The sequence below is a fragment of the Pseudonaja textilis genome, chromosome 3 (genome assembly GCF_049901715.1).
Source record: "Pseudonaja textilis isolate UNSWEBS1 chromosome 3, rPseTex1.2, whole genome shotgun sequence".
Classification (NCBI taxonomy): Eukaryota; Metazoa; Chordata; class Lepidosauria; order Squamata; family Elapidae; genus Pseudonaja; species Pseudonaja textilis.
Window position 1 is genome coordinate 58,398,304 of NC_141992.1, and position 24,199 is coordinate 58,422,502.

The 24,199-nt window shown below is 36.3% G+C and overlaps 1 protein-coding gene across 9 annotated transcripts in view; it reads right to left on the reverse strand.

The window, feature by feature from the left end:
- Positions 1 to 2,079: 2,079 nt before the first annotated feature.
- LOC148126133 (uncharacterized) overlaps positions 2,080 to 24,199 on the reverse strand; it is a 77,209-nt gene continuing 55,089 nt past the window's right edge. For 5 of the 9 annotated variants that reach the window (XM_087929878.1, XM_087929877.1, XM_087929875.1 and 2 more), the window contains 2 exons: positions 19,449 to 19,550; positions 13,957 to 15,009 (listed from right to left, as the gene is read on the reverse strand). In XM_087929878.1, the coding sequence (XP_087786004.1) occupies positions 14,878 to 15,009; positions 19,449 to 19,550 (234 nt within the window). In that variant the 3' untranslated portion in view covers positions 13,957 to 14,877. Of the gene's footprint in view, positions 2,423 to 13,956; positions 15,010 to 19,448; positions 19,551 to 23,525; positions 23,609 to 24,199 lie in introns of those variants that run through there. The other 4 variants (XR_015742867.1, XR_015742864.1, XR_015742865.1 and 1 more) reach the window with 3 other exon arrangements.

Consider the following 24,199-nt stretch of genomic DNA (forward strand, 5'->3'; position numbering starts at 1 on the left):
ATTTATTTATAAAATTCATTGGCTGCCTTAACTTATCTGATCACAGGGTAGTATTGTATATATATTTTAGAGCTGTGGTGGTGTGGTGGTTAGTATTCAGTACTGCAGGCTAACTCTACTCACTGCCATGATTTCAATTCCTTCTATCCTGACCACCTCAGCTTTCCTTTCTTCTGAAGTCAGTAAAATGAGGACCCAGATTGTTGAGGGCAATATGCTGACTCTTAGAGAGTGCTGTAAAAAGCACTGAGAAGCAGTATATAGCAATATCATTTAGATTTATATACCACTTCACAGTGCTTTACAGACCTTTCCAGGCAGTTTACAGAGTCAGCATATTGCCCCCAACAATCTGGGTCCTCATTTTACTGACCTCAGAAGGATGAAAAGCTGAATCAACCTTGAGGAAGTCAGAATCAAACTCCTGGAGTGAGCAGTGAATTAGCCTGCAGAGGTTAAGTCTAAGTGCTATTGCTATTTAAATGAATATTTATACTTTCAAGGGTATTGACGCATCTGAGATGGCAAATGTAGAAAGCGTCCTCATGCTACAAACTCTGTTCCTTTTGTGTGTGCATTGTGATGTTACATGCACATATGAAGGGAGTGCAGCTTGCATTGCAATGGCTCAGTGCTGCATACACTCAGTGCTGTAAGACCTCTGGTCTTACTGTGATTGATCCTATTTAGGATTCTACCAAATCTATGATGTATCACATCATTTAGGGTTTGTGAGAAAAGACGCTATCATACAAGGACTTATTATAAATCCAGCCCTTCTTGGGCTGAGAGAAATTGACAGTCAGTGAGTTAACACAGCTGAAGGTTGAATCTTCCCATCTTAGTTCACCTCCTTAAGTACTGTATTTGTATTTACTAGGACTTTGGTGCAGCTACTTGGATTCAAAACAGATACAATGCTTTGCAGATGGTGTAGGGCACTTGTTGATGTCCTTTTAAAGTAGCCACTTCTGGGCTCATATTGTAGCTGAGTGATCCCAAGAGAAAAAAAAAACATATTTGTATTAAGGAGATGTTAGGAAGGCTGCAACAAGTTGCAATGTCCTTGCCCCACCCTGTTTACACTTCCTCATTTTCCTGATGTGTCATAATTTCTTGACATGATATGGCTGCCAAGCCAAAGGGTGGGACTTCAATCATATCATCTTGACCTTTTTGATCCCATTCCCTCAGAAGACCTTGAACGTATCCTATCTTATCTATAGACAGCTGATTATTATCCTGCTGATAATAATATGGCAACCGATTCGCTATCCAATATCTGAAGCTGCTTATAGTGTTTTTACATAATTGCCAGCTGCTTATTACACAATTAAATTCTAATCTATATTCCACATCCCAGGGAGCATATAGATTGATGCCTGCCAAATCTAGTGACATTTTGTAAGAGATAACTGATAACAGCACTCTTTGGATCCTACTCTATGAAGAATTAGCTACACTGAGTTCAGTGGAATTTCAGCAGCAGGTGACTGATTTTTTTCCAACAAAAGGAAGGATGAATTCCTCTATCCTGGGGCTGTGCCACAATAATTAGAATGAGGATGTGGTAAAGAATAATCAAAACAAGATTTCTTATGTCCTAGGCATGTTCTAGACTTTGTGGGGAAAAAATTCATGTAGTCCTTTGACATTATAACAGTTCTGTCAAAAAGTCATGTGAAACTCAGACCTGTCAGAATAAAAATATGTTTGTTTATTTTATGTTCTACTTTGTTAAAATTGCCACCTAGGAGATGCCAAGGATCATTGTGTACTATGGATTAAGCAGGGAATAAGACAAACTGTCAGGTTTTTTTAATAGAATAGAATAGAATAGAATAGAATAGAATAGAATAGAATAGAATAGAAAACAGAGTTTAAAGGGATCTTGGACATCTATCAGGATCTATCAGGATACTGGAGATATATCATGACACAGAATCATACAATAGAATATAATTCTTTATTGGTTAAGTATGATTGGACACACAAGGAATTTGTTTCTGGTGCAGAAGCTCTCAGTATGCATACAAACCACAAACATATAGTGTACATACAAATATAAGCTCTCAGTGGACATACAAACAACAAAGTTATAAATGATAAGATACCAATAGGAAGATAATAAGAAAGATGAAGAGGATGATAGCAACACAGCTCTACTACATGGGTAAATATCCTTAGGCATAAAACAGTGCTGTGGGAATTAGGTTTTTAGCATTGGGAGAAAAACAGTCTCTGTGTCTAGTTGTTTTGGCATGCTAAAACAGCAGTGTCCTGAGGGAGGAGTTCAAGCGGATTATGTCCAGGATGTAAGGGGTATGCAGAATTTTTTTTCCAACTCCCTTTCTGGCTTCTGCGGTATACAGGTCCTCAATGGAAGGCAGGCTATAATGAGTTCGAACATAGTTCTGGTTATCTACATTCAAAAACAAATAATGGAAAGGCTAAACGTGCACAAATGCTAGAAATGCTGCATCTTGTCATTGAATACTATAGATTTCTGGAATATCTAAAAGAAAAGACAGCTACAAAGCAATTGCAATATAAGTATCTTTTAAAGGCTTTTCCTCATGGTTGTAATAATTTGTATTCCTCCAGTCCATGAGTTATCATAAAAATTATGCTGGCATTATATTTGATGTCTGAGTTCTAATTTGCCTCAGTGACAAATGATTCTGTTCTTACAACTTACAATCCATCTATCTATCTATCTATCTATCTATCTATCTATCTATCTATCTATCTATCTATCTATCTATCCATCCATCCAACCATCTATTCATCCATCCATCCATCCATCCATTCATCCATCCATCCATCCATCCATCCATCCATCCAACCATCCATCCATCCATCCATCCATCCATCCATCCATCCATCCATCCATCCATCCATCCATCTATCTATCTATCTATCTATCTATCTATCTATCTATCTATCTATCTATCTATCTATCTATCTATCTATCCATCCACCCATCCATCTATTCATCTCTCTCTCTCTCTTTAAATGATTAACAGTAATGATTAGGTATGGATTTATGTCTCAGATATTTGGTTATCCCCAAGGATGTCCATAATTCTTGATGCTTCTAATATTTCAAAGGAATATTTAATACATATTCCTCACTGAAATGTAGTAAAACTTTTAATAGACTATTTCAGAAAAGTAGTTGATGGGATTATTAAATATATACATATAAAGGGAAAAACATCTGAATATTATAGTTCAAAATTAAAGCAAATTAATAATCTCATTGAAGAGTTGATCCTTTAGTTAACAACATATTCCATGTTGTTCTAAGAACACTGGTGTTACTTCCTTATTTATTTCATAGTATATGTTTGATGCTTTGAAGAAAAATATTAACCTCTCAAGGATCAGGATATGTGTCGGTAATGTGCTTCTTATCTACCAATCGCACCAGGTGTTTTCATACCACTGCCCTCCTATACAAACTGGATAATGGATAAACTTTTATTGTGCTTTAGGACTGGATGGTAATGGGCTATTCTTGAAAATGCTGTCTGACTGGAAGTTTTTATCTCCTGATTGTGAAAGGTGCCTCTTGAGGAGCTCAGGGTCTCTAGATAATGAACATAAAGGATATGCTTCTGCTGCTGTCATCTATTTTGGGAAATACTCCAAGACTATGGTCACAAAAAGAGATCAAGAGGTGATGTGTGGTAATAATGAGATGCTGTCAAGTAGCCTATTTACTAGGGGCAAGTGATGCTCAGAACAGAGATGCAGAATCATCTCAGAGAAATAGAGACCATAAACATAATTGCTCTTCAGTTGTTACTGCAATTAGCTGATCACAAATATAATGTTTGTAATTTACATATTTTTAATCAGGTAGGTTTGCAAGAGGGTTGCATAGGCTCAAGAGTTTAAAGTTGAGACTTTTCCTCCTGAGACAACACTGACTAAAACATTACAGGAATCATACTGGGATTGCATTCACAAAGTGCCCTTAATGAGGTCAGCTAAAGATCTAATGACTCAGTGTGCATGGCATGGAAAACTAAGTTAGTTATAACTTTGGTTATTTTGTAAGTCAGCATGTGCTGAATCCAGTCGGTCCAATGAGTTTATCATTCACTTTATTCTTTGAATTCAAAATGGGTGAATGGGTGACATATTAAGTTTGTTTTATGAAGGTGTAAAGTATAAATATGTTTGCAGTTCTTAAATCCTATTGCATTCAGAGGAATTTTAGAAATTGTAGCAGAGCACAGGGTTTTGTGCATTCCAATTCTAGGTGTGAAATGAAAAGCAATGGTTTAGTTCTTTTGGATTTTGTTGTCCTTTGTATAACCTAACCACTGTTTCCAATCTGCTAAATGTATTCATAAATCATCATACAAATGGGAAATATTGTTTCAGAAGCACAAGAAAAGGAGAAAATCATGGGCAGTGTTGCATTCAAGTGGTAAATGATTCAATTTTTTCACAAGTTTTTTTAATATATACTATATAAATTTTATATTATAATATATATTTTTATATATAATAAAAATTCATGAAATCATGTTCCCAGTTCCACTAGTCTTTGTAATATGATTAAACAATTTCAATAAGTTAGAACAAATGTATCCAGTTCCCCTTTCGAGAACTCATATTGTTGTTGTTCTCATCCAAATGAATATCACCTTCTGATTGAATTTATAATGGGAATGACTCCAACCATTTGAGTCTTAATCAAGATTAAAAAGTCATGGGGATGGGGACTTACATAGATACTATGCCAAGTAGGATAGTCTTTTACAAAATTAGTAGTGTCAATTCCAGTAAATTTAATATTTCTAATTATTTGGTGACTCATTTTGGTATTGCAGCAAGAGTTCAATATGTAAATATATTTTTCATCGGTCTATCTTACTACATCAACAAAGGATATATTCTTTTCTACAACACTAATGTCTGGTGTATTATAAACTATGTGTCTATCAGTTTAAATTTTGAAATTTCATAGCATGTTGATCTCATTTTCAAAACAATTTTTGGAGGGAGGGAGCAAATGATTTCAGCGGCTTTTGTAAATACAGTAGTAAAGCCAAATACAAATTCCACTGGACAGTTTTCACAACCCTATTATAGTCTTGTTTATGCACCTAAGCCATTGACCAATGAGACAATAATTGACAGGTTTATCCTTAATTTTATAGAAGCAACATTTGATACTCTGAAATATTTTCAGTTTTTGCTTTGATGATTATGGTTTGCAAGACTTGTTTTTGCAACGGTTCTTCTGTCAGTTACTTTTTTTTAAAAGGATTTTTAAATCTCAACCATGGTCAAATTAGGATTTGGCCTTTTTATTTTTAAAATTATGCATATAAAGGTCATGAATTGGTTTGTTTTTCCCATTATTAATTCAATTTTGTATTGATTTTTTTCTTGTATTCTGATGTAATTTTGTCATTTTCTGGAGCCTCTCCTTATAAAATTCCATAAGAAGAGCCTCTTTACTTTTTCTAATGCAATCATTCAAATTCTGTTATTTTTCCTCCACAGTTTATTTGCAATAGTCCTCTACCACCTGTATTTTGATGCATATAATCTGTGAATGTCACTCTTAAATGTAAGGTGCATGATGTATGGCCATTAGCTTCCTTGTTTTATGATCACAATTGTTCATTCTGGCTTGAGTCCAAACAATTATCCTTAATTACAGGGACTACCCAAGCGTTTATTGCTTCAACAGTGTTTCCAGCATTTGGATTTTAATTAATTATTTTTTTTTCTTCTTCTTCTTCTTCTTCTTCTTCTTCTTCTTCTTCTTCTTCTTCTTCTTCTTCTTCTTCTTCTTCTTCTTCTTCTTCTTCTTCTTCTTCTTCTTCTTCTTCTTCTTCTTCTTCTTCTTCTTCTTCTTTCTTCTATCCTCCTCCTCCTCCTCCTCCTCTTCCTCCTCCTCCTCCTCCTCCTCCTCCTCCTCCTCCTCTTCCTCCTCCTTCTTCTTCTTCTTTTCTTCTATCCTCCTCCTCCTCCTCCTCCTCTATACAGAGCTCTGAAGATTAAGATATGTTACTTTGTTATTTTATATTGACAAAGAATTAAATACAGAAACATCTCCTTATTAATAATAACCATTAGAAATGCCCAAATGCCCAATTTATGGGTTTCACAATATAGCACTTAGAGTTATATACTGTTTCACAGTGCTTTACAGCCTTCTCTAAGCAGTTTACAGAATCAGCATATTGCCTCCAACAATCTGGGTCCTCATTTTACCCACCTCAGAAGGATGGAAGGCTGCCAAATTGCAGGCAACTGGCTGTCAGAACTAACCTTTACTGAGCCTAGGTGATCTCTTCAGTCTCACTGGAAAATAAATGAATGCTCCCCGTATCTGTATCTATAAAAATCATTAGGGATTGAGACTGAGTGAAAAGCAAACCTAAAGTCAATAAATAAATAAATCACTGACTAGGACCTGATAGCGTATTTTTCAACTAATCTCCAGGATCATTGCTTAATACAAGCAGGAATGTGCAGCCCTAAAACCTACTTATTCCTCCTTGAATGTATTTCTAGATTCATATCAGTAGAATAATCTATCTTCTAGAGGTTTTGCATACATTTTGCTAATTAGGCTCCATAGAAGGTGTTAGAGTGATTATTCATGAATCTTCTCTTTTACCTTTTTTTGAAAATTGGATTGATTATAGCAGTCACTGGTGATAAGAAAGGAAGCTAACAAAGATGTCTGGCACTTCAAATTCCTATGTAACTTCAGCAATAATGAAATGAAATCCTTAAGTCTTATCGGATTTTAGATGTTTGGCTATAAACTCTTATTTCAGCATATGTAACTAAAGGCCATTGTGGGGGAGGAATTGTTAAATCAAAGCCCTAACATTGGTGCACGTGTAAAAATAATCCAACCAGATTTTGGCAGGGATTTGGAAGAAGTTGCAGTGCCCTGGGGTTATCTAGTTAAGGATGTCAAACAACTGAATAAAAATAGATGAAGGCCTTCATTTTTTTTCAGTGCAATTAACCATTTGCATCCAGAATTAATAGGTGACTCCTGACTCCCAAGCAGCTAAAGCTATTTGTCCTCTTCTGGACAAATGTAAAATCCTTTTGCAAAAGTTCTTTTATCTTTTCTTTATTCTTAGTCCAAAACTTTGCAGTTCATGCACTTCATCCATTTTTTCTCAAATCACTATCAAAGGCATAGACTTTCACTGGCTACCAATCATAGCAACAGCAGAGTTGAAGCTGCTGCTTTTGGTGCTAGGAGCCTTGCAACTATCCTGGTCCAGTCACTTAAACTCCTGGAATGACCCTTTTCACATAAGCCATTCTAGCGCCAGTCATAGATTCCTGAATAGTCTCTTTACCCAGAAAATCTGTCTTCTCTGGGTTTCTAGAGATATGGTACCATTTCATCAGAATCAGCTTCTATTCTTCTTAAACCTGCCAGAGATTAAAGGGGTATTTTGAGGGTCTTCAGAATTTTTCTCTTCCATTTCATGGACTAAGCTCCCTCTAGGATTGCTTCTCTTATAACTTTTCTTTCTTAATATTTTCTAATTTTCATTTGGATTGCTGGTTAATTGGTCTGTATGTTTATATTGTTTTACTTTTGTACAATAAAATGCCAATTTTACAAATCCCTCATCCAACATACTTTGGATGCAATGGACGAAACTTGATTTTGGGCTTTATATCAAATCACAGAAAAGTCCATTGTTATTTGAATTGGTTTAGATAATTTACTTCCATTTTACCTATTTTTGTGTAAATCTCAGTGCACATCACATAGGTTATTTAATTAAAGAAATCCCATCCTTTTATGTAAATGAGATAGATGTTATATACATAAAATAAATTCTGATTTGGCAGACATTTCTATTTCTCAAATGTTCTATCCTTGGACAAATACTTTAGAGATAAATATAGATATATAGTTATTTATCCTCCTATTTAGCTTCTCTCTTTCCCTTTAGTCTATTCAGTTGTATGCATGTTTGTTTTGGCATGTATCTTTTTAAAATTTTTGCTTTTGGGGGCAATTGTACAACTTTACAATAATATGATGACATTTAAAGAATGCATTTACCCTGCTCCCTTATGGTTTTGGTACAAAGAGGTATTTTGCAATGGTATACTTGATGGTTGCTAAGTAGTTTGAGGTTCATATTATGCATTCAACTTAATTAAAGCATCATACACTACCTACAAATTTTCCAAAGAAGCTTATACAATAACAAGCAACACAGCAATTGGCATTAATACATAAACTAAAACACCCAATAAAGAATGGGGGGGGAGAGAGAGAGAGAGAACCTCTCACCTCCAAAACAGTCACCAAGCCTTCATATTACAAAATTTCAACACATATCAGCTTAAACTGAAATTAGTTCAGCAATGTTGTGGGAATAATGTTATTTTCTTGCTTTAATTTTTTTTAAACAATTTGTAAGCCATCTAGAATTGCAGGGAGTTGGGAGCATATCAATTTAATTAAAAGTAACCATAACAATAATAATATAAGCAGTCATCGTTTATCAACCACAATTGGGACCACCAATGTGGTCACTAATTAAAGCAGTCACTAACTGAAACTGTGTTTATGATCCTACTTTCAGCCTTACTGTAAAGCTTTCCTCTGCTTTACAAACTGTGAAGGGCATAAATACAAGGACTGATTGTAAATCTACTTTTCATCACTCTCGTAACTGCAAATGGTCACTAAATAAGGCTGTCATTACACAAGGACTACCTGTAGTAACCATCATAGTAAATGTTGTTCTGCAGCTGCAACATGCTATAACGGGGTGAGAAAGGGATAGTCACAGCCATAAATTTTGCAATGGAACCCAGATAAATCCCTGTGTGTTTTACTAGAAGTCTAATCTAGATTTTGGGATCATTAATGTACAGGTGATAATAAGAGTTGATCCCCAAAAGTCATGTGGACTAATATTGCAAGTTCTTGCATCAATTCTCAGCACCCATTGTCCACATAAAACAATTTCGAGTGGTTTGCAATGCTCAGAGGTCTAACTAAGGACATTGAAAATGAAATACCTGTAGTCCATGGGTCATATTAGAAACCTGAAGCTGAGAATTGAGAACAGACTGTAGTGCTTTCTTTAAGGCTTATACTCAATGAGTTCCTTATGTTCCCTGGGCTTTCTGTTTCTTACTCCCAGCCAAAAAACCTTCTTAGTACAATTCTGTAGGGAAATCATGCTACCCATTAGATTTATGCTCTTAGAAGTCAATGTGTTAATTTCTGCTGTGCTGTGGAAGGGCAGTACTGCCATGCTGTCTTAAAATTAAGATGTGCAGGCCAGATGTTGAATCCCGATAGAATGCTTTACTGCCTAGCCGCATTTGCTAGCAGATTAAACAATGAGGTGCAGGAAGCAAAACTTTGCAAGTTCCATGCATGTGTGAAAAGGGATAAATTGGCATTTCTTTAAATTATCTCATCTCCAGTGTCTCCATTCACTTGAATTCTTAATTTGCTAGCATTATTTGGTGTATTAAAGGAGTGTCCCAAATGAAAAATAAGCAGGATATCACTTCCTACTGGAATGCATTAGTGTGTTCCTGTCTCACATGCACCTAAATAACAACTAAATTATTCCTCTAACGTCTATTATTGGAGGGGAATTCATCTTTTGATTGGCGATCCAGGCCTTCTTCACAGGGGTGGGATTCTACCGGTTCTGCCTGGTTCTGCCGAACTGGTAGCTCCAAAGCGCAGCAAAGACCGAACCAGTTTACTGTGATGATCTTCTAGTCTTCTGTTTGGCCCGCCCGCCCACCTGCCTGCCTGCCTGCCTGGGCTCTAAGCTGTGCTTTATTCTCTGCTTTTTCTACCTCAGCTGCTTTGCGCAGCACAGCGGAGTGCCTCACATCAGGAGAAGGTGAATGCTTGCAGGAGCTGGTGATTTGTAAACAGTGCTCACACACGTTCAACAAAGTGTGCACTCACCAAACTGGTTGTTATGCTTGTAGTGTATTCAAATAGAGACTTCTAAGACTACATTCCTATTGGTTAGTTAATGCAACGAAACAATTGGTTAATAACAACAATTACTGATTGGCTGCCTAAAGCGGCGGGAAGTTTAAATAAATGCCATTGGTTGTGAGCCGTGAGCAGCCGCTATAAAAAGGGCTGCCGCGGCTCAACTTCAGTTGAAGTTACTGGTTTACTAATAAAGAGCTGAATTCAACTCCGGTCTGTGAGTCTCTTTGATCTGGTGATAGAATGATCCCACCCCTGTTTCTTCACCTACTGATTGTTTTGACAATAATGTTTTTTTTTTAAAAAAACAAAAACTCCTGGAAATAAAAAAGCCCCTAAGGTGACCCAATATTGGGCTGTTCTAAGTCTAAACAAAATGAAACAAAACACCATTTATCTAAATTAGGGTCCCCCATTTACCACCTGGGAGGTTAGCTAAAATGTTTAAAAATATGTATAGCAAATGTTGGAAATGTAATCAAAAGATGGGCACATTTTATCATATGTAGTAGAGTTGTGTAAAAACAAAAAACAAAAAAATGGGCAAAAATACATAGGTGGCTAGAAAAGATAATAGGCCAACATGTAGATTTTAAACCTGAACTATTTTATTAGGGATGATATCAGAAAAAATTGATAAGTATTAGTAATTCAAAAAACCTTAGATTGTGCTGAAATGGATAAACTTATGTTAAAATTAAAGGATAAAGAAGAGTCAGAGTATTACGAAGTTTGGGACAATTGGTACAAATGGTTGAACAACAGAAATAAGAATAATAGAGATAAGAAAATTGTAGACAAATTTATATGAATATACACATATAAATGTATATATTTATATGAGATTGGTATATGTAATAATGATGTCACTGTACCATTATTGTTAAGATCAAGATTTGTAAAATGTGAAAAATAATAATTTAAAAATTATATGTTTTAACAGCAGCGACGATTATCTTCACGCAATATTGGAAAGATGAAGAAACACTTCAAGATGAAGAGATAATTAAGAAGATATTAGACTGTGCAGAAATGGACAGATTTACATTGAAACAGAAAGAAAACATAATATTATCAAACTTGGAATTTATTTTACCAGTGGTTGGAAAAAAGGGGTGGAGAGTAAGAATGGCATTTGTATTGTTAAGCAAATTAAATACCCAGACAACATGATGTTTATTAAGTACTAAGGAATGTAATTAATAGAAAAGTAATTACATTTATTAAAACAAATAAATAAATTTGGGGCCCCTTGATCACAAGGTCCCTTGATCATGGTCCCTTTCCTTCTCTGTGCTTCCTACCTCAACATCCCATGGTTACTAAGCAGAGGTGGGCTGCACAGACTGTAACAACTGGTTCGCCTAGCCCTAGTGCAGAACTGAAAATGTGAGTGCACATGCAGCTGCAAAAACACTAAGATTTCCTGCGCATGGCAGCCATGCTGAGTAGAGCGGGCGAGACGCGAAACTCAGCTAGGCTGCATGGGCCGGTGAGCAAGCTGGAGATATAGGACGGGATAGCACCAGAGCAGGTAGACAGGCCCAGCCAGTGGTTGGAACTACCAGTATGGGCAAGCCAGTCCGAACCGTCAGTTGCCTACCATTGTTTCTAAGGCTGTAGTATGTACCCACCTAGGGGTCTGAGGGCGTTCAGATAATGTTTAGTGATTTTTTTGGACAGTCTTCTACAAGCAGCCTTTTCCCAGGAATGTTGAATGAAAACACAGATTAGTACTAGCCTTTTTAGGCAGAATTCATAGCTGACATTCTTAGACCAATGAGTATTATAGTTGGATGTGCAGCAAGGTAAGAATCTGGTCCATCCTCCATATTTCTGGGTTGTTGCTCAATGTGAGGCAAAATAGTAGTTTTTTTTTTAAAAAAAAACCTACCTTCTTTGCTGAGTTCTAAAACTCATGTATATCGAAGTTATCAAGTAATATTTTTCTAGGAAGCTAACCCCAACATTCATAGAATTTCCTCTCATGTAGTCACAGCAATGAGATGGATTTGGACTGAGAAATGGCTTTATCATTTTGGCATATTTTCACTACCAGTGAAGTAGAAACTGTCTTTGCTGTTGCAAAGAGTGAAAAATAATCAAATCATTTTAAGATAACTTTCAGAGAAGGTAGCTTTTGGAATATTATACAACTTCTGAAACATTAGAAAACATCCAGCTCAGAACAATCCTTTTATCTGCTTTCTCTATAGGTAAAGTTAGTGAGCAAGCCATGAAAAAGAAATGCGTCTTTAAAGAAGCTCAGCAACATTGGGGATAGATAGTCAATGCTGGCTAAGTTTCCATATTTCTCATGTTATATTGATACTGTCGCTGCTACTTATACACATTCATTCATTTGTTCATTCTTTGCAGAGAAAAAGTGATTCACATTCAAATTTCTGTCACTGGTCAGGAAAGTAAGAATCAGTAGGAAGTTGCATCTGCAGCCTTCCCAGAAAAGCATTATTTTATTTGTTCATCTATACAACTTTATGGCCGCTTAATTCCAGTTTGTAGCCCTGGAAGACTAAATTTACCTCACCTGTCCTTATGAACAGATGTCTACCCTTCTGCCCACTCCTTTGCTGCTGATACTGTTGCTGTTGTATCCAGTGATAGTAGATCTCTAGGTAGTCATCTTATAACATCAGCAGACAGTGCTTTCCTTAGGTGCATTGTTAAGTAATAGAAACAACAATATCTGGGATAATCATGTGCCTAAGCTAAATAGTTCCATGCAACTCATTTGACCCACAATTCAATTATGTATTTTCAACAGAACAAAAAAAAAGTATAGTATAGAAAGGAAATACTAATTAATGGGACCTTTGGTAATCATCTGCTTAAGGAGGTTAGCATAGCATATATGTGCTAAATTGAGCCTAAAATTACAGGAACATGGAGGTGTGACCTTTCTAGGACCAGTATGTAGAAAGGCAAGGAACTCCAGTTAATTGTGAACTAAACAGGATATCAAACAGAATGAAGTAAATGTGTAAAATGTAATATCTCCTTTCCTTGAGCTGACAGATACTCTAGAGAAAGATGACCAGCTGCAAAATATCACTGTAAAAAATGACATTCTAGATACAACATTTTTAAAATTGCCATTTTCTTATTTTCAGAAAAAATAAATAGAAATCATGCCTTTGGCAAAATTTCCTGTGGCTTTAGGAAAAGTATTCACAGTGAAAATATTTATTTTTAAGAATTAAATCCCCATGCAGTTTTGCCTTTTCTGATCTTTGGCATTTTCTTTCTTTGTGAAAAGCGAAGAATATGTGGCAAGTGCTTCAGTTAACCCTGGATTCTAGCAGAAGCAAATTTTAATCCTACTTCAACTGTTCTTTGTACCACTGTCCCATTCCTCAGCTTTGTTCACGTGTATAAGAGTCTCAAAAATGCATGTGGGTCATTATAGATGCAGAGACAGCCGATGTTTCCAACATAACCTTTTTCATTTCTTTTTGTCATTTAGTGCCTTAGGATACGTCCTACAGTTAATTGCTTAATACAAAGTAGTCTTCTCCAGATAGATTGCAATTACAACCCGCATAAACCCTAAGCATTATGACTACTGCTGTTCTAAAATCCTATTCATTTTTCCTTTGCCATGTTTTTGCTATTGCATTTTTGTTTGTTTTTGGATAGGTCCTTGGTGCTGTCTGAGCTTGGTTGTTTTCTTGCAGATGTTTTATTACCAAACTAGCTAACATTATCAGTGCACTGATGAATGTTACCTAGGTAATGAAACATCTGCAGGAAAACAACCAAGCTTAGAGAGCATCAAGGACCCTTCATGTCAACCCCGAGCTACAAATATTCTCCTTTATTGGAGGATTTTTCTTTTTTTTTTTGGCACTGAGAAACAATTCTGCATATGAGCCCAGGTTCAAATCTTGAACAGTGAATCATCTTATCCAACAAGCAAGGTGGTCACATGTCAAAAATAAAATGCAGCTTCTTTTATTGAATTTAGAGAGAAGAAATGTGTGAAGAGTACACACATGGAGAAAAAAAGAAATGCAGGAACTCATTTGTAGACAATTTAGTAGTATATCCCACCATCAGTTAAATGGCATTGCACCAATGCTCTGTGTCCATATTTCTGTTTCAGACGCTTTTTCTGAGTTTGTCATTACAGGCAGCAAAATGTTGCTGAGGCAGCTAAGAGAATGGCGCTATATGAAATAAAGAATTTTGAGCAACTGTGCTTCCTGTTCTGTCAAAAGCTTCCTCGTTTTTACAACACATTACAACACATTGTTATAATATGGTTTTGTCCTGTAGTGTAGATTGTCACAAAATATGTTTTGAATTGGTCCCCAAATAGCACAAAACCCTCAAAGACCTACCACAGACATGGAAGATGTAACTTTTCTTTAAAGTCAAGGCTCCATTTTCTCCTCCCACAGGATATGAGTAACTCTTATTGAAATCATGAGGCAGTTTATTATTCACATCTTGTGGTAAGGGAATACATACCTTACAGTTACATTTCTCTCATTTCACAACATCCATTTACTGAATTTACCTCCATTAAAAGGCAAGCTCAGGATCCAAAAGAATCTTGACAAACTTGAACAATGGGCCCTATCCAACGAAATGAAATTTAATGCAGAGAAAAGCAAGGTTTTATACTTAGGCAGGAAAAAAACCAAAGGTACAATACAGATCAGGCTGATAAATAGTAACTATGAGAGGGACCTTTGGAGTCCTAATGGATACTTCATCCCTGACATTTTTTATCTCGTTACTTTTTTTTTTTTTGGTCCTGGCTTATTTACATGAAATTTTTGGAATACAATTTATCATGACAAAAATTAATAAAAAATAAAAATGCAATTATAGATTGATACCAAACTCTAAATTCATATACCCATCCTTTTTGTCCTTTTAGCTATTATAGGGCAAGCTTTTGCCACTTGTGTTAATTCATTATCTTGACGATTTTGTAGAGCTACAACTTGGTTTCCTGGACTGCAATGGACTTCCGATCCAACCTATGCAAAAAAAAAAAAAAAAAAACTTAGGTAAAATCTGTTTCCTAATAGGACATTAATGTGTGAATCAGTATCTAAAACCATAGGGGAGAATTATGGACATTAAAAATGATAATAATCAGAGAGATGAGTTTTATTCTGAAAGTTATATTAGATAATACAAATTATGTCCTGCTCTATTTCCTATTTTTGTATGTTTAATTATAAACACCAATTTGTCTGATGCAGGTTGAAATTGCTTCATATATGTATGTGATTTCAAAGAGGAGGTTCAAATCTTCTTATCTTTCACACAAGAATATGGAATTTGAAAAACATCAGTGAGAGCTTATAAAGTTTTTCATAAACCTATTCTCATATGAACATAATATATCGTTTTAAAGAAAGGAGCTGGGATGAATCAGACTTCACATTCAGTGGTTCTGAGACAAGAGTAGACCATTTTCACAATGTTTAATTTGTCCCTGATTATTTGTTCTCAAATATGAACTGCTGCAAATTATATGGTTTTCATATAGCTATGTCCAGTAGTAATTCCTGAGACACCAAATTTTTGAAGTGTTGATAATAAAATATATTGTGATCCTTTTTTTTTTTTTAACCTTGAGGCAATATAATAGAGGCCTTTGAGGAGTCTTTGAAATCAAGACATTGGGGTTGTCATTTTTCAATGCTTCTATTCCTTGAAGAGTCTTTTCGTCAAGCTAAGCAGATAATGTCTAAACTATTTCTAATTGATTCCATGCCTTAAGTTCACAGTTAGGACAAGAAAAATTGCTTGCTGAGTGTAAATGCAGTATTAAAATTGCTGAGGACATCTGGATTTTCTTCTTGTACAGTAGGTATATAAAAGAGAATGAAAATAATTATAAGACCCAGTAGTGAGGATATATTATTGTTTTGTCTGTAATCAAAATAAAAGGTGAACTCAATATGAAGTTCTACATGTTAATCCTGGAACTTTATTTTGTGCTAATCTTTTCCCTCTGTACAGTTTGAGGCACAATTCTGATCAGAGGGATTATTAAACTCAGTGTGATTTTGACTTTTATCCTCACATTTTGTATGACCACTAGAAGAGTTTTCTCTGGATCTTTGCAGACATCTTGTGGTCATTTGGATTTTTGCAGCTCAGGTCTGATATCAAAACTGTTTTTATCTTCTACACAATTACAGATCTAAAAATGCAAAATACCAACACTTCAAAGTCTGTGGAATGGCCCTGTAGAGCAGAGGTCTTCAAACTTGGCAACTTTAAGATTTGTGGACTTTAAGATTTGTGGACTTCTGGGAGTTGAAGTCCATAAATCTTAAAGTTGCCAAGTTTGGAGGCTTCTGCTATAGAGCGTCCTTTTGGAGAAGGATGTGAGAACCAATTTCCTACCAAGGGAAGAACTTGGTGGCTAGATGAGAACAGTGCTGGTATGGACTTGACTTAAAATCAGTAAATTCCCATTCATCTCCCTTCTTCCCTTCCACCTTTTTAATGATGTCTCTAGAAAACTTAAAAACTTGAAACTACTGTAACTAATAAAGGTATTAAATTTAATATTAACTAATAAAGGTAATACATTCAGGGTGTTTATTTTTTAGCCCCAATAGCTACTACTGCTGTTTGACATCTAGCTTTCTTATTTATAGATTTTTTAAGTTCTAGGAGACATGATTTGGAAGGAACCAAGAAAAAAAAGGAGGCAGTAAATTTCAAGGGCCATTTGAAGTAGAATTTTTCTCCCCATCATTTAATTCTAGGTGGGAAGTCATAATTGCTGGAACAATTGCTGGATGACATGCTAATGGGGGAGAGTTGGAACATTTCTGAAAGCCACCAACCAGCCTGGTCATCTGTATAAATTTGTGTAAGCAGCACTAGTCCCGGTACACACAGAGCTCCATATAGGAGCAATATGTATTGGCACAGAATATATTGTAGAATAGACTCCTCCTTTTAAAGAGCTATTTGTTAGTTAAACAGAATTATGAAGAACAAACCTGCTGCTGGATTTTTATATGATATAAAAAAGACCTGTTCTACTGAAACTGCTCCACTGACATCCACTGACATAGAGAAAGAACCAATAACTTAACTGGATAATGAATTGGTTGAGATAAAGTGCATGCTATGAGGATGCAATGCATTTGTTGGTGCCTGTTTTGGAAACTTTCTTCTCTGTGGATGGAAGAAAGGGAGGGAAAAAGACAATGGAGAAGGCAGGATTTCCCATCAGTCAAGAATATGTAAATCTACTCTGTTTCCCTGCTGCCTTAAAACCAATTTATAGAATAAAACTTTAAAAAAGGAGCTCGCCTATAAATTAAGATCTCCTCCCTTTGGTGTTTTTTTTTTCTTCTATTGGCACTGGTAAAACCAAGAATGGTGGAAATCTAGACATAGTAACCCATTATTAAATCCTTCATCTTTTTTTAACTCCTTTAAATTATTGTCAGATAGTTAAAGAGCAAAAAGCTTTGCTCAGCAAGAATACTAGAGCAGACAAGCTGTGTGGAAACATTGGCTTGCAGGTAGAATTGGCCGAGGGAAGCACTTTTTTAGGAGTTCCTTTTTTAAAACTTGAAGCGAATCCTCTTCAGGATCGAGAGTGAAAATAATGTGGACCTATCGAGTCGTTTTGTTGCAAACAGTTATATAATTTAAACTTTATTTGCAAAGCTTTACAGTTTTACATGTAAACAAAATGAGCTTTTGAGTAGAAGCAGTACAATGATTTATCATAAAGTAAAATGTTCGACAAAGGAAATCCTTTTTTTTTTAAAAGCCATGTGATTTGAAATTAGTTTGGTATTTGCCTTGGTTTGGTTCTTGTATTTGTTTGTTAAGGAAAGGAATTTATATTTTTTATAAAATCTCTTCTCATCCCTGTGGGTGTCTCAATCTTGGGTTCTTTACATTTGAGGGAATTTGAGGGTTCTGCATTTCTAACGCTCTCCTCTTGTAGACAGAGAGCTCTGGTGTTGTTCCTGGGATCTGTGGGAAGTCTGTGACAATTCTCCATGGCCAACTTACCATGGCCAACTTGCTGTGGACAACTCAGCATGAGACAACTTTCCACAGTTAACTCTCTGCAAGACAACTCATTGCAGGACAAGAATTACACTAATATCAAAGAAATGGTGGAACAGAATCGTTTAAAAAAGGATGCAAAAGAAGGGACAGCACGAAATGTGAATGGCAAAAATTAAAATATTTATTTTATTTATTTTAAACAATTAAATAGAATCATTATATTGTCCTGCAGTGAGTTGTCCCACAGCAAGTTGGCCCTGAATGCTCCTATCACCACTGAGATGGCCTTTGGCCTTTACTTTCCACATCCTCTCTAGTTCTTCCTTCAGGCCCAGGTACTTCTCTAACTTCTCATATTATTTTTTCCTGATTGTTAGATCTGGGAGGACGGTTCAAGAACGGAGGCAAGACTCAGATAGCAACAACAGCTCTTTATTTGTGACTTCAGATCTGAGCAACTAACCCCAGCCGCAGCAGCCCCTTATATAGGGCTGGCTGCGGTTAGGCAGCCAATGAAGGCGATTTGAGTTTGCCGCTCTTGGCAGGGCCAATCGCGGCAGCCCGTTTACTGGCCAATCGCATCAGTCTATGGCGACCAATCATGATCGGTTATCAGCGGGCCAATCAAATTTGCAGGCTACGAGCCTGCTAGTCCAGAACACAGATGTTGCTGTTACATGGCACCACGATATCTATTTGGCCCTGCTGTCTTCTGGTCCTTGTCTATTGCCATGGGTAGAGGACCCAAGATTGGAGAAAACACATATCACCTGTAAGAGTGAGAAATGTATTTTTTTATATAGGTACATTTATTCACAAATGTTTATTTATTGGCCCCTCTCTCTCACCCCCCTCTTATAATGAATATAACATATACGTAAAATATGCAGTGACACTTCACCATATTCCCACAACTTCTTTTCAATCATTTCTTTTCTCACTCCTAATTATTTGAGTATTAAGAGGAAAAAATTATTCAATTTGCATGCCTATATTCAAAACACCCCATTCTTAGAAGCTTTTTCAGGAGGGAAAAAATGCCAAGTAACAGCAACCTTGTCCAAGGTCTGAGAAATGATAATCAAGCTTCATAATTTTTTGTACTTCTGTGTTTCGTACAAATTTTTTTTTGTATTCTGTATTTGAAAATATACGTGAGTGTGACTGGTGTCTTTCTCTCTCTCTCTTCCTTTGTGTATTTATGAATACATAGTCTTATAATTTAAATGCAGAAGGATGTCTTCTAGAGTTCAGGTCATAGAAATGAATCTTTTCATCTATACATTAATTAATGTTAAAGTCAAAAGGATACCATTTGAAAATAATCCAAATTATATTTTAAATCAGGACAGTGAATGTACAGTTCTAAGGAAAAGTAAAGTGTCTATTAAACAGTATTTTTTTTTCTTTTTACCTTGGATCTTAATGGAGTTGGAGACAGTACATAATTATACCAGGCATGGATCCCATAGGCTATTCCCTTAATTATAAGGCTTCTTGATCTTGTTATGGGCACCTATGGGGGTCAAATATGTGATAATATCATCATGCAAACCAGCTGTAACTGGTACACTTTTCTCAGACATCAGAACATAAACGTGTCATTTGTGTGACCATGTAATGAAGTGTGTGTCGTCATTTTGGTATCATTGTCATATGTTGTGGATGCTTCTAGAAGATGACATTTACTTTTGTCACCTTCTTTGTATCTTTACTTGCTCTTAGAATTAAGCCATATGGAATTCAAGAGAATTCAAATTACATATCTGATATTAATACAATTGAGAAAGTCCAGAAATATTTCACAAGAAGAGTTCTTCAGTCCTCTTCTCATAGCAGAAAACCTTATGCCATCAGACTTGAAATTTTACACCTAGACAACCTAGAACTACGCCGCCTTCTGTTCGATCTAAATATAGTACATAAAATTATATATTGCAATGTCCTACCTATCAATGAATACTGCAGCCTCAACCACAGCAATACAAGAGCACACAATAGATACAAACTCAAGATAAACTGCACCAAAATTGATTGCAGGAAATATGACTTCAACAACAGGGTGGTCAATGTCTGGAATACTCTACCTAACTCTGTGGTTTCTTCCCCGAACCACAAAAACTTTAACCTTAGACTGTCTACTATTGACCTCACCCCTTTCCTAAGAAGTCCATAGAGGGCGTGCATAAGCGCACCAATATGCTACTGTCCCTGTCCTATTGTTTCTTTTTTTCCCTTATTCGTATCCCTTTCATGTATTCATAACCATGTTTATACTTATACCTGCTATCTAATAATTGCTTGACACATAAATAAATAAATAAACAAGATTCCCATTGAAGAGACATTCTATTGCAATATCCAATTCTAAGCTGGTGGGGATTTGTCTGACCCAAAAACACTCCTTTAAAGCAAAACACTTTTGTTTTTAAGAGGATATTATGATTCACAACTAATGGTGGGCTCTTTTGATAGAGAAGGGGAAGTACTGATCTTCTCCACTCTATTTCCATATCTGAAACCCAAACATTGCTGGGCTGATCCTACCAATGAATCACGCTGAGAGACCAGGACCCTTAAAAATTATCTCAAAATGAGAGATCATTATCAATGGCACTAAAAATGGTTGTGTTAGATGTCCTTAGTGTAATAAAAAAAAATCACATTTTCAATCAAGGGAAAATACAGAGGTTGCCATCAAAATGCAAAGTGTAATATAAATATTCATACCAGACTCTCTTGCAAAAAGGGATAAAAAGAACATTCTTGAATATTATGCCATGGCACCAAGCCAAAATAGGCACTTGTTGTTACTATGGAAATGAGCAAAACCAGCTCGGCAAAAACAGAACTTGCTATAAATATGGATGGATTAATTTTTATGATTAGAAGACCCTAAAGGAACCAATTTGCTGAGCCTAAGCGATCTAATTGAGGGCAGTCATTGTGATGGAGGACCAAAATATCCCAGGCTTCCATTTTCATATTAAAATGCCATGCTGTAGTTTAACATCTCCAAGTGGTTATTTTAGTCCTTTTTGGAAAACAACAACAAAAGCTTTGTCCGGATAGGGTAACTCTGTTGACCGGTATATTATTGAACTTGCTCGTCTTTGGGAAATGGGACCACCCGATCTCAAGAGGGATTTTTTTTCTCTCCCCTACTTGTTTGAAACATTTTACAATTAAAGCAGTTCTTCAGTTCTCACCTTTTGTGGCTGTGGCAATGAATAGCCTCCAAAACATTGGGACACTCCCCCGCTCCCCTTCCCATTGAAGTCTGGTGTAATTTTCCTTTGAATAGGCTCTCATGATAAGAACAGGGAGAAGAGAGGAAGGGGTCATTGGATGGTATGGTATGCAATAAAGCAAGTGATTGCCCAGGCCTTCTCCTGAGCAAAACAGGCCCCAAACTCTCATCTTTATGACAGCACAATCAGCCAACACAATGGATTGGGGAGAAAGCTAGAGAAACACAGAAAGGGGGGCGGGGGGTATGGATACTAGTTAGCTGATTGTCCCTCTTGGTATGTTTCAAGTGCTAAAATGTACAAGTGGCTGAGAACAGGATCCCCAAACATTAGACTGAAAGGCAGTGAATGAGAGGGGAAGGATGCTAGTAATGGATCAATCATGCTTATTGAAAGCACCTTTGTGGCCCCAATGTATAAGATAATATATAGCAGCTGGGTTATAAGCCAGATAAAAAGAACCAAAGCTACAAAGCACAGGATATTCTCAATAGAGTCTGTTGTGGGAACACCACAAGTTGAAGAGCCAAAGAAGAGCTTCCTCTTGCCTAGAACCTTTGCTTCATAATAGTTGTCTTGTCTACCCCTGAATACAATTTCTGGCCGTGTTCACTCTGATTAAATTAGAAAGATTGCTTGACTCAGGGTATAGTCCACAGTTAATTTAGGTACATTTTATTTGGTCTGCTTTGAAACCCAAACAATAGCAAACCAAAGATGTGAATACCAAAGATGTGTAATCATAGAGAATGCCATAACATTTCTGTGTAGTCTGACAGATTGTTTCTCCGCCAACCTTGTTGTCATTTTCAGTTTCTATCATGGAGCCATTACTTTTATGTTTACAGGAGAAACAGTTACAATAAGATACTTCTGTGGTAAGGGTCTAATGGTTATTTTTTAAAAATATTAGTACTTGGGCTAACACCCACTTCTGAATAAGCATTATGTGAATGCTTCTTCTAGCACCTTGAGAAAACTAATCTTCCCACACAAGAAATGTGATTCTAGAACTTTATTTCATGGCGCATTCAATAAGTGGAAGTACAAATGAAGTTGCATATGTTTCTCCTGTTCTTGATGTAGCTAACATTCCAAATCCTTTTCTCCCAGTAGAGTTATATTCTTTTCTATTATATTTACAAGACAGCAGTAGAGAAGATCTGGAAAGGACTGAGGAAGATACTGTGAGTGTCAGATGCATTGCAGATGCATGGCTATATCTCTTTTATTGAAGTAAAAATAAAAAGTTAAACCAAAACCTTTTTCTGCATTCTAGTCATGCTTTTTTGCTAGTGTTCCTCAGTTCCTCACCCCAAATATAATTTTGTCATTAAATTAATTTTACATTAATTCTGAAGCTGTACTTTGAAGATTTGTTTATTTTTGAAATAAATAATTTTATGAAGTTTATTTATAAAACGCAACTCTGACCAGCTAGTACTTTGGCATTCCTTCCACTCAAGCTCTCTGTGTTGAAAACAAACGATGCCAAAACTATCAGAAAGGAGGAAAATAGTTCTTGGTAAGTGGAGTCCCATGCTGGTCTGTTCCATTTCTTCAAGTGACTTTGGCAGTTTGACTATGTATTCCTTTATAGGTTTATTCTCAAAAGAGTAGGAAACAAACATTACAGATCTGTAAAATATCTATATGTATACATATATTTATAATTTTGCAGAATTGCAATGTTTGTTTTATACACACACACACACACACACACACGCAGTCCTCAACTTACGAAAGTTCATTTAGTGACTGCTCAAAGTTACAATGGCACTGAAAAAAGTGTTTTATGACAGTTTTTCAGCCTTATGACCATTGCAGCATCCCCATAGTCACATGATCAAAATTCAGACGCTTGGCAACTCACTCATATTTATGATGGTTGCAGTGTCTTAGGGTCTTATATTACCTTTTGACAAGCAATGTCAACAAGGAAGTCAGATTCACTTAACAACTTGCAATGGCTCACTTAACAACTGTGGCAAGAAAGGTCATAAAATGGAGCAAAATGAACTTAGCAACAGTCTCACTTAGCAACAGCAATTTTGGGCTCCATTGTGGACATAAGTCAAGGACTACCTAAAACAGGGGTGTTAAACAGGAGGCCCGCAGGCCGGATCTGGCCCAGAATTGTTCTGCGTGGCTGTCCCAGAGACAGGGAGGGACCAGCCCGTGCCACCCAACCCTGGCCTACCCCGACCCCACCCACCCACCCACCCAATCAGTCACAATGACCAGGCCATGTCCACCTTGGGCCCCCAAGGGCAAACAAAATCCTGATACAGCCCACAGTGGGATCGAATTTGACAAGTCTCACCTAAAGAGAAAGAAAGGGAGAGAAACAGATGAATGAATAGTCTGGAATTATCTAAGATACATTCCATAAACTGTGTAGATGCTTCAGAAATATGGGGCACACTATTTAGGAATGAATACATGATATATAATTGTGATTGAAAATAGAAATTCTGGAAATGAATCTGCAAGTGGAAAGTCTGCTTCTATAAAGAACTGGACAATCTGAACAACAAAATTTGGAACACAACATAAAAGTAATAGAGGACAGAATGATATTAAAACCACCAGCTAGGAGTGTAGTTATTGCCAAGAAGACCACACTGCTGGCCAGACATCATCTTAAATAGATTATTCGTAGAGTATTCAAGCAAATATTAATATAGCTTGCTCAGATGGAATAGTCTCTTCAGCTTTTAAATTCACTGCATTTAAAATGCAAGCTGTTGATTAATAACAAATGTACACGTACAGAACTGAATGAAAACCAGAGGTATGCTATAGGAGACATTACTCTGCATGGCTCATCTTTTATTTTACTTGAATTTGTTCTGTGGTTCCATGTTCTGAACACAGAATATACTTCCTTGGGTGGCCTTTTGTTATTAAAGTT